Below are 12269 nucleotides of genomic sequence, written 5' to 3' on the forward strand. Positions count from 1 at the left end.
TCCTCTGTCCAGTCCTCCCTTTCGCCAAGACCCAAGAAACAGAAATAAAGGACAAGAATGAGAAAAATGAGGCTCACAAATCTTTACTGGCATTTTTACTGAGATGCTCCTTGCTTTTTTTCCAACCATTTGGTGCATTGTTTCCTGTAGAAAAGGTTGTTCTCACCCCCTTCTACGCATATAAACTGAATTCAGTTGATATCTCTAGATCCAAAGGTGTTTTGGATTTTAATACTTTACAGTATGGATTTTTTCATACTCTAGTAAGAGTGGAGTCCACTTGTCCACCTTTCTCATCTTCAGGTTTGGGTTATCGTCAAAGTTTTGAGAACCTTAGAAAGCCTCCAGCTTTCTTGTAAAACATGTAGGTGTCCAGGCCAGTGGTTCTGGGTATTTTCCAAGTAAGTAGCTATAATCCAAACAGTTTTCTTACTTATTTTTTGCAGTGTACCCTCATTCCTACATGTAGACAGATCCATGTCTCTTGTCTTCTTCAGCGAGGACTTAAAGCAGATCCTTTGAACCTGGTTCTGAAATAGCAAATAACATTCTTGATGGTCTGAGGAAGTCCATTGCTCCAGACATTTATGGGTGCCCTCGCAAAACCATTAAAAAACGAAATTCATCTTCATCAAGAAGTTTTCTTGGTGGGATATTTCCAAGAGTCACAGAAGGAACTCGGGCAACAAAACATCCAGCTGATTGTTAAAGCACCAGAGCTATCTCCACCTAGGAGCCAAGGAGCTGATGTGGACACAGTATAGAGATTCGGAAGAGAAGAAATAAACATCTGAATCTTACAAAACAATTTCACCTACTAGGTTGGAGTGGGAGGGGGAGCTTGGGACCTCACTGGGGGGGCGGGGGGGGGGGGGGGGGGGGGGACGAAGATACAATGGAAAGATATTTTTGCACTAGTTAAACAGGGGTCGTGCAACGTACGGTTCAAGTTAGTCCATTTTAATTATTTGCAGTGCACAAATGCCACCCTTGTATTTCTGCATCGGATAGATCCCACAAAAACAAATGGGTGCCACCGATGTCAGGGCAGACCTGCCACCTTCCTTCACTTAGCACTGCCCCCCCCCGGTACATAGTTATTGGGAATTTGTGGTTCAGAAATTGGAGACCATTGAGGGTGTAACGGTAGACTTGGACCAGGCCACACGTCTCTTGGGTACTGTCAAGAAACACAAGGGCAGGAAAAAGGAATGGAAATGTATACAATGCGCACTCCTGCTGGCAAAGCGGCAGGTGGCCATCTCATGGATGAGCCCCCCAAGGGAACAGAGCTGGATTAAAGACGTGACGGAATGGGCGTTGCCGAAGAGGTGCAGCTCTGGCAGTGTAGGAGAGATGATAATGCAGAGGAGGACTTGCAAACATGGCAGGGGACACTTGACAGTTTTAGGGATATCAACAGTGTCACAGAGGAAGATGTGCAGGACTCAGAGTTAATATTTACTGGCAGCCATGCGGGTGGGTTTCACACACAGGGGAGAAGGGTTAACAGGTAATGATTTCTAGAGTGAATTGTTGGATATATTGGTCCCTTTTTGCTGAAATAACGCTACTTTGTGACGTGTCTGAGATGTTGACTCTGCTTACCGGAATTGTTTCTAAGTACACTGTTTGTAATGTACTGATCTAATAAAATAAATACATTATTTAAACTAAATGTACATAAGGTGGCTTTGGCTCCATCCAGGGGAGTATTCCTCTGTCCCCTCATGCTGTTTAGTATTTAGTGTATTATTTGGCCTTCCAGGAAGTGCTTCCATTGGAATGTATGACAGACTATTTTATATGTTAAAATTACTCTACTCCATAACCCTGTTTCTCACATTAGAATGTTGGGCGCTCCATTAAAGACAATGAAGTGGCTGAGGACTAATAATGGCTGGTATAAGCCTTCCGCTCCAACAATCCAATGTTTGTCTTTCTGTTTCTCCCTTTTCAGTTTAGAACATTCTCCCTCCTGTGGGAAGAGTGTTATAGTAGCCTGATAGCCATTCTGCCTCTGGCTACACCGGTTGGTAAAGAACCTTTCACTCGTTAAAGGTCCTTGCTTGTGTCTCGGGCCTATAACTCGGTTTCAGGGCCTTTAACAACTGGTATCTCTGCTGTCTTCAATAAATGAAGATCTTCTTACCCGACTACAGGTATTGGAGAATACCACTGCCAGACTGGTGCTGAATCTCCATTCAAGAACTCCTTCAGCTCCCAATCTAAGGCTCCTTCATTGGCTTCCCGTCAGGAAGCGAACTCATTTTAAAATCCTTTGCTTAGCCCATAAGAATTTACATGGCAAAGGCCCCGGATACTGGAGGAAGAAACTTACCTGGTACCTTCCCGGCAGGACTGTAAGATCCAGCAGTAAATCGCTTCTAACACCCATTAAAATTCGCACCACTAGAATGGGTGGGAGATCTTTCTCTTTTCTCGCATCTACCCTCTGGAACAAATTACCTTTACACCTACGTGTCATTTCAGATCACAATTGTTTTCGTAGGGAACTAAAAACCTGGTTGTTCGACTCTTAGCCAGCAAATGCCCAGACCAAGCATTTGAGCCTCCGTAAAGCGCCATGAGACTTTCGGGTGATGTGTTGCGCTTAATAAATATCCATGATTTGATTTGATTTGGTATAGCCCTCTGCAAAGGGCTATGATGCTAGATTTAATTATTTATCTCCTTTATGCATTCTAAACTAAAAGCAATCCTTTTTTGCTACTTTTTCCCAGCATTGGGTAAGGCAAAAGGACAGGTTTCAATGTGATAAACAGCACTTGGGCATACAACACAGTGCATGAAAGCAACAGTTGTAAATGCGTGTTTTTACCTGCTTTGGCACTTAAATTCAGACCTGCTAGCTTTGCCAGTGCTTGTTCTTTTTGGCCTTTTAATTCTCTACTTAATTTGAATCCAGGTAAATATCAGCATTGTTTTTCCATGCAGACAGCTGAAACCTTATACCTCCTGGATTCTCAGGCAAACTCTGAGGGTGGCTAAATTTTCTACTTTAGTATTGTTTGTTGGTTCCTAATTATACACTCCTAAATGCATGCTTCCCTGTATGCGCATTTACTGGCTTCACACTTTCCTTCAGACTTTTTTCTGTTTGCATATATATCCCTGAATTAGCTGTTCTGGGATGACCTCACATTGCCTCTCTGACCATGTCCCAGTTCAGATGCTTGGTATGTATACAAAGTCCTGTGGGCCAATATCCTTAAGTGCACATGATTATAAGCTCACTTTAAACCCTAATGGGTCCTGGCTGACAGTTGGTTTTCACTGGAGTGTTTTCCGACATATTTGAACTGGCTCATCGCATCTTGATATGTGTAGACGCCTTCCTTTGTCTGCTCCCAAGTCGAACAACCATTACAAAGGCTTGCGACTCCTGCCACCTTAATCTTTGTCTCTGGGTAACATGGTCTTGTCCCTGTGCATGTTGCTGCTCAAGTGCAGATCCTCCTTCACCCAGACAGTGTGAACTATCAGCAAGTTGTTTGCACTCGACACAGCATCACTGGTTAGCACCATATGGTGCAAAGACTCCCATTGGCTACTTGTATTGCGCAAGTCATTCGTCTTCTTCTTGGTTGAGTATTAACTGTTCACTAACCATCCAGCCGAAGGCACCAGTTAAATATTTCCCACACATCAGCATATGTATATGTATACACAGACAGACACGTACTCATTCCCCTCACCACTCACATTCCATACTTACTTCCTACATGTTTGAAACCCACACTTGGCTCCTAACTGACTTAATCTACTACTATTAGTTCCAAATCTTTATTCAGCACTTAAAAATGTCATAACAGTATACATTCATAAATTACCTGTCAACCTATAACAAATCCAAATAAAATGTCAAAATAATTTAAAACTGCATCTCATTAAAAGCTTAAAGAACTAAGCTATAGAGTTTGACGCTTGAAACAAAAAAGTTCAGTTTTAAAGGTTTAGCTATTGTTTTCACGGCGTCCCTAGCAAAATTCCAATACGTATTTTGACCGTTGGTAGGCTTTGTAAAAATTCCATTGCAGAAAAATAATTTTTAAAACCAACTTGGCGCAGTAAAGGTTTTTAAAAAGCCGATCTAGGGCTTGCATACAGGGGGCAAAACAGGATAAAGTTTAATGTGCATTGTCTAGTTACATGATTACAGTTGCATGGTGGCAAGTCGAGGCTCCAGGTACATTGACTTGGAAAGGCCACTTTAAAATGTATAAGATTGAGTCTAAAAACGAAGAAGCAAATGATTAAAAGGGTTTTTAGTCCAACGTAAGTGTTGTTCAATTCCAGAAAACGCAACTTCACTGTGGGCAATATGTAGGAAGCCCAATACCGACCGGTAACGGACGATTTTCGGTAAAAATCCCGTTACCGACCGGTATTCAGGCTTCTGGTATGTAGGGGGCACATTTCAGGATTCGGTAAGTTACCGAATCGGTAAAATTACCGAATCGGTAATTTTACTGATTCGGAAAATACCGAATCCTGAAATGAGATGTAGGGGGAGTGTGTGGGTGTTGTGTGGATTCGTTATTTACCACCAACTAAAAGTTGGTGGTAAATGACGAATGGCTTTGAAAATGCATTTTTTTGCACTTAGAAGTGTGCAATGTGGCAGACATACATGCCCTTAGGGCATGTATGTGTGCCACATGTGCACACATGCAGGAATCAGGGGTGCAACAGGGTGTCACTGTGACACCCTGCCACCCTTGATTGTGCTCCCCCCATTACCGAATCGGTATTTACCGATTCGTTAATGGTAACTGGCTTCCCATTGATTCCTATGGGCCTCCTGGCCCATAGGAATCAATGGGAAGCCAGTTACCATTACCGAATCGGTAAATACTGATTCTAAAATACCGACCCATTCCGAATCGGTAAATATTACCGATGGATTACCTACATAGCACTTACCACTTCATAAATACCGAATCGGTAAAATTCGGTATTTATGAAGTGGTAAATGTTAGGCCACCTACATATGGCCCTTTTGCAAGGCTGTTAATAAGAGATGGTACAGAGACCATTTCAAGGAGGCCTAAATTTGCAAAGCATTTTTTAACACATACCACAAAGGACTGTTAGTCGTGTTAGGAATGGAAATACACTCTCTTGTCAAACTCAACTCAGGATTTTGCCAACATTTCAACCACAGCAAAAGTGGTACCAGTTTTATTTGACCGTCTAAAAATGATAGGCCCACTTCGTAAGCCTCAGATAATTAAACACTTTGGCCTTACTGAGCGTGGTTCCACTATGCTAAAAAACCTGGATTTCATATTTGAAGGTCCACATGTAAATGTGTAGGATTAGACTGATTTATTTTAAGATCGTGTCCCTACATGAACTCAGTAAATTTGTCACGCAGTTTCTGAAGGCTTTTGAGCATACGGGCATGCAGAAATACATCATCTGTGTATAAGAGAATGGGTAATTAAAAGTCCCCAACCCTTGGTACGTCCACTTCATCTTTTAATAGATGTACTTTTATGCCATATATATAAATCAGGAATACGAACAGGGCTAAAATGCAGCCTTGTCTGACCCCTCTATGATTCAATTTATTGGGCTAGTTCCCCATAGAGGCACAAGCGCACTGCAACTTTAAAATCAAAATATAGAAATTTTATCCGTGTGATGAGGTCCAATTCAAACCCCATTTTCTGCATTATTGCCCAAAGTTTTACCTACTGAACAAGTCGAATGCGCATGAAAGATCAATAAAGGCCATATTGATTGTCCTTTTTTTGGTCTTAACATACTTGTTAATAATAAGGTGCAGGTTGAGTACTTTTTCAGTACTCTCAATACCGGTCCAAAATCCCGTATTCTACAGGGGTTAAAATCTTGTTCTGATTTGCCCATGATTCTAAACACGCCAAAATTACCTGATTTTTAGCTTTAGCATCTATTAAGGAGATTGGCCTGTAGCAGGTAGGGGAAGATGTATCCCCTTTTTTAAAAATGGGGACCAGAATTGCCCATCTCCATGATTCAGGGATTTTTTCATCCAGTGCACTTCTAAAAACATTTGTTCAAATTGGGGCCCACAGATTGGTGTCTGTTTTAAATAAGTCTACAGAAACCCTGTCCGGGCTGGAGACTTTCCCTGGTGCTGACATTGTTGGAGCCCTTTTTACCTCGTCCAAAGTTATGGGGCTAGATAGTGGCACAGGAGTTAAGTCCATAGTCAGGGGTTCTCTGGATTTAATAGACTATGACCTGGATGTCCCATGATACATGAAGATACCTGTGAAGTGAGTAACCCAATGTGCTTCGGGGATCATGGCTTCCACTTTAGGGGCATTCTGATCAGAAAAGAAAGGGTGGTTTATTATTTCCCAAGATTTTGTGCTGTTCTTATGGGTGGCAGCCGCTGACACATCTGCCCAAGCTCTAGACCTTAACTCCCTTTTCCAGTCGCCTAATGTTACCTTATATAGACGATGGGCACATTTCAACTCAGAGGGCATTCAGGATGCTATGTAAGGTCTTTTGTAGGCATTCATGGGCAGTTGAGCATGCGTTATTGAACCAAAGATGCAAGGGAGCATCTTTTGGTGGTTTTCTGACTGTCCATCCTTCGCTAATTGCTGTGCATTAGTTATTAAAACGTTCAAGTACTACCTGATGCAGGGGCTCCTCTAACCAACAAGCGTTTGGGGCCTCCATAATCTCCCTGACTATTTTGTGTGTATAGTTTACTGGGTTAATATGTTCCCATTTTATCCTCAGACACCAATGTTTATTAAACTCCTGGTTTTGCCTTTCCCGCAAGGTTTCTTATTTAGATTTAGATTGATTTATTGTGATCACAAGCAATTTGAGCTTATTTTGGGATCTATATCTAAGGACATGACCTCGGCTGAGATAAACAAAGTCTATTATGCTCCCCTGGGTGCCCACCGTATATGTAGGAATATTTTGCCCGGTTTCTAAAAGAAATTAAAGATCTAACTTGGAAATGAGGGTGTTTAAAGTATCGCCCAGTGTGTTATGTCTAAAATGGGTCCTATCCAAACCCTCTTTTCACGTGAGAAACTACATAGTTTAATATCCTCCCGGGTGCAAAGTGTCAGACTGAAATCCCCCACCCAGAGTACAAATGTTTTCCTGTTTAAGTGGAAAAAGAAGCTGTCCAAAAATGCTTCAAGATTAATAGAATATCTAATTCACCATGGAGGAAAATGTGTGCTACTAGAAACTGTGGTGAAGACCATTTTAGAGCAACTTGTACATTAGACATTTTTACATTGATAAAGGTAGCTAACCCCCACTTGGTGTGCCAGCCAATGATGCCACAGCAGGTTGAAATAATGCATAGAAACCATTTAAATGGAAGGGAAGAGACACCTCCTGAACCAGTATATTTTCCTGGCAAAATGAGAGTAGTAGATGCCTTTCAAGAATTCCAGGACGGAGCTGAATTTTCGTCCATTGTATCAATACAACCCATAGTTGTAATTAGTCCACCCCCTACAGACCACGTCTCGCCTCTAAATTAATGATTTGAGTGGATGTGTTAACATTTAGATGGCAGGTCCTTGGGAAGAGTCAATCATTTTGGTCCAGATAGGCAAGTGCCATGAAATAGGTCTGCATGTTTTCTCTGGTCCTTGAGTGCATGCTGCTGGTTTTTTGTAGCCCCCATATTTGACAAACGTAGGTGTCTATAAAAGAAGCCAAGAGAGAGAATCTTTATGCTGGGGTATTTTATCACCCCAGATTTCACCATGTCCAATATTTCCCCTACTGTTTTCAATCTACTACTGATTCCTGGCTTCTCACAGACTCTTTTCAGACATGTGAGCTCCAAACATTAAATGCTTCTGCTTACTCAACAGCTGGTAAGAAAAAACACACCCACCCCATACTTTCATCCCATGATCAGCCCACTTGCATAACATCCCGTATATGGGCAGCAATCCCTTACATAGCCTGAGTAAGTACTGAAATTCTCTGTTAGGAATGGGAATAGTGCAAAGGGATCTCTATATCCAGAGTGATCTTGAATACCCACCTGGTACGCTTATACTTTTTGGGGATGCTGGGCTTTCCCATGTGGAGATGCGTGTTTGGGTAGTATAATATGTTAATTTGTTGTGCGATTTACTCTTCGTTAGCACACCACTTTGACATCACACTGCAAGAGTCTGTTCCTGGTAGGGAGGATTCTCTAGTCGTTCATAAACGTGTAATTTAACAACTTCTTCCAGATCACCTTTCTAATCCAAGCCATTGCTTACCTTTCGTTTGCGCTAATCACTGTATACTGAGATATGTTGCCAGCACATTTTTGTTTTTTTGCTTTTTGGTACACATAAACATTGCTAATTCAGTATATGTTGGTTGGGTTAAGGATGAAGCAGTGTGGGATCCAAAGTGCAACAGCATTATTAGAACACTGGGATGTTGGGAGCTCTATTGAAGGCAGTGTAGTGACTCGACTAATAATGGCTGGTAAACGCCTTGTGCTCCAAAACTCCTAAGTTTGTCTTTGTTTGTTCCCTTTTAATTTAGAACATCCTACCTGCAGTGTGTGTAATATTCTAATAGCCTTTTAGTCATTATGTCTCGGGATGCACAGGCTGTTGAAAGCCTGTGGTTTGGGCCTATAACTTGGGTTTAGGGCTTTTAACAACCGGTATAGCTCATGACAGTGGGCTTTAAGGCTATATTAAAACACTGGAATGTTAAGAGCACCAGTGAAGACAATGGAGAAGCAGTGGCCTATAAAAGCTGAAACAGGCCCACTGCTCTCAGCATTGCCGTGTCCTAATCCACAGCCTTGACATCTCTCTTTCCCTTGCCTCTCCAGAATTTGTGGATTAGGCAGGGGAAAGCAAGAGGCAGAGCCGGTGCAGCAGAGCACACTTTGGCTCGGACCTGTAATGCTGGAGCAGCAGTGGATGGTATAGCCTGCTATGGTGGGCTATAAGGCTATATTGTATGCGTTTGCCTGTAGATGCTGTTCATATTTACCTAGTCAAATACATGGAAAAGAATTACTCCATGTTCATCCATGACTGAGTGTATGAACTATGACATGCTTAGCTAGAAATGAACATAAAAAAGGAGTACATAGAGCCATTTGGTGAGTGTTTAAAAATGTGCTCATCCTGTGACTGTACTTTTCACCCAATGTTTGAAGACTATCTTAGAGTGTATACATTCATTAGACTGTAAGTGCTGCATATGACGGCTGTAATCCGGTAGACATGATTGTGATGCTGAAGTTTTTCGTGTGCCTGACTCTTGGGACTCCCTTCTTAGTCCCTCTCATCTCTTAAACTATTTCTTCTTTCCTATCTGATCTTAGGCCCAGTGGAGTCCCACTGACCAGCTGTCCTTATACGCTGTGAACACTGTGCAAGTCGGTGGTCAGGATAAGTACTTGATAGTAAGTTTCATGACTGGCTACGCATTGAGATCAATTGGAGAGCAAAAATATTTGGAAAACAGCTAAATGTCTGACTGATTTATTATCCTTAGTGTCAGAAACGGGTATGATAAATAGGGACTCACACAAATTATTGATTTATGATTATATATTAAGGAGCCCTCGCAATCATGTCTATAAATATGAAACATGCGAAGGTTTCTTAAAACCAATCCAGAAATAGCAAATCATTATGTCATATAGGCTGCTGCAGTGTCATGTATTGATGATATCACTGAGAAATTGACCTCTTTGCTCGTTTAAGGTCAATGCTGTAGTTTGAAATCAGGGTCTTCATACTGTGGAGCCATTCAGGTAGAAGGTAAGTTGTATATTCCTTGTTTGGCCCTTATGCTGCAGCAACAGCAGGTATGTCACACAGAGCTGCCCTCACAGTTGAGTTGCGCGCTCCACGAATCCCTGATTGATTGATGTCCTAGCAGGGCTGTGTCCTCCCTCCAGTGCCCTCCGTCTCCTAGCTTCCACTCCACGCCACAAACCAACATTCTTTTACATCATTCACTCTCTACATTCCAGCCACCTGGTCAGTCAAACAGGGAGTGGGGCCATACTGGATATTCCACACTTCCCTTTCTTACAAGCAGCAACACAAAGATCCGCCATTCCCTTGCATATACAGTACAGGGACAGTGATTTAGTCTGTCAGTCCCTAGCATGTCTAGCTTACACATTCACCCAACAGCCACATGTTAAACACTCCAATACCCATGCAGGCACACAAAGACCTCACATAGTCAAAGAAACTCTGTGACCGGTAAAGGCATGAGGCTTCCCACACCTCATGTCAAAGAAAAACAAGACAACAACTAGGTTTTGACTACCATTGTGCAGTGGTCCAAGACGTGCAAGTCTTACACCCTCCTCTGACATTAGGCCATACTACCCCGTTTCCAGACTAGCAATGGTGATAGAGATCAGGGTGTGTATAATATTCCCACTTCCACAGATAGAGTAATCTCACAGTTACACGCACATACATTCATCATACGCTAGGGCCCATTTCACTAACATACGCTCAAATACTCTACCAGCAATAAACCTGTGGAAAGAAAACTCCTAGTCACCCTGCATCTATATCGAGGTCGATAAGACCTGGTTATTGAGACTGACCATAAACATAATCTATACAACCTATGCAGCAATAATCAAAATATAATACACAATAATTGACAAGAAATAATATCCAACACCATGTTCAAATTATATTGCTTTATCTAAAATTAGTCAAATGGAAATCAATCAGAATAAATAATTTTTCTCATAGTTACCTATTCTAGCTAAATGTCAGAACGGGTCAGGACAAGTCTCTCGGTAAAGTCTCTCAAGACGAAGTCCCTTCAGCATCAATCCTCAGCAACGCGGATTCGGTACGCGGCAAAGGCAAATGGCAAGTGGGAAGAACCTCTCTAGGCTAACAATTCTTATACTGAATCGAACAAAAGAAAGATACATAAAGTTGTAATGTCCGCTGGACCGCTGAGCAGAGCGAGAAGGAAAGGATGTAACATTGCTAGATTCGAAAATCTCCGCTCAGGAAAAATCACAAATAAAGACTACGGAACAGGAACCAAGAATCACAAATGTATCTTGTTAGTTCTACTTCTCCTCGGCAATGAAACCACAGCTCAGAGTCTTTCTCTAAGGCTCCTTTGTTTCCCAAGGCTGTCAAGGACGTTCCATTTCACTTGAAGATTACCCAGGCTGCTGCTGTCCTCACAGAAATTTCAGCAAGGCAAGCAAGGACTGTGGTCAGCTGACTTCAGGACCATATTCAGCAGGGCTCTCTTCCATCACGGTTTTTCTACTTTCAAATCGAGGCCAGGCTTACAAAATCGGCCATCTTTTGACTAGGCCACCATAGGCCACAATAGACCATCTTAATTAAAAGAAACAAAAACAACGTTACCACAGCATAGTGATTAAACAGTGTTAACCCCACTAATACCCTTATGTGTATGCATCTATCTAGCACTTGCAACATAGGAAAGCATTAATTCGGAAAGCGTTTTGTGCTCAAAAATAAACAGCACATAGCAACGTTTAAACATGAAAACACGCACGTTATTGTTAAACAGCACATTTATGCGCACCCACGTGTAACTCTCTCTTATTAGGACAAACGGATTGATTAATATAAACACACTTGCACAAGACAAATAATTAATTATTAGTGATTAATAAATTAGTATGACAAATAGACATGCCAGAGCTTCAAAAACCAACGAATTTTCAAACAGAAAACTCTGCTCCAGCAATCCCCCCTTTGGTGATTTTATCACCAAATAACCCCCAAAAAAAAAAATTTGTGAAAATGTAGTCCCATTTTAGGAGAAATCGGAAATGTCTTTTCCCCTTACACAACATTACACACCAGTCACTCTTTCATCATCCCTTTTTGTCTCTAAGTAAACACTCTCCCTCAATTCTTCCAATTCAATTTCTTGCGGTTCTCTTTTCAACCTCTTGTTTTTCTTCTCTTTATTCAATTTCTTCCTCCCTCCCCTGTTTTTACAACACACACACACTAATCTTATTATCAATAAAGCAACAATTATACAAGTTAAATGAAACAATATTCTACCTATAATAGTACTACCTATTTTTGCAATAAAATCCTTAACAGCTACCATTTTATTAGCTATTTTAGTCCATAAATTCTCAGCTTCAAGTGGTACTAATTCTTCATGCAAATCAGTAATATTTTTGATATAGACCTTCAGGTCTTTGCTTTCGTCTGGAATGTAAGTGCAACAATGTTGAACTTTCAGCATTCCAC

The 12269-nt window shown here is 41.5% G+C and overlaps 1 protein-coding gene across 2 annotated transcripts in view; it reads left to right on the plus strand.

Moving 5' to 3' along the window:
- Positions 1 to 12269, plus strand: part of RHOT2 (ras homolog family member T2) — a 332445-nt gene that overhangs the window by 256744 nt on the left and 63432 nt on the right. For both annotated transcript variants that reach the window (XM_085628143.1, XM_085628144.1), the window contains exon 16: positions 9353 to 9433. In XM_085628143.1, the coding sequence (XP_085484269.1) occupies positions 9353 to 9433 (81 nt within the window). The remainder of the gene's footprint in view (positions 1 to 9352; positions 9434 to 12269) is intronic.

This window comes from Triturus cristatus, chromosome 10, assembly GCF_964204655.1.
Source record: "Triturus cristatus chromosome 10, aTriCri1.1, whole genome shotgun sequence".
In the NCBI taxonomy this organism is placed as follows: domain Eukaryota; kingdom Metazoa; phylum Chordata; class Amphibia; order Caudata; family Salamandridae; genus Triturus; species Triturus cristatus.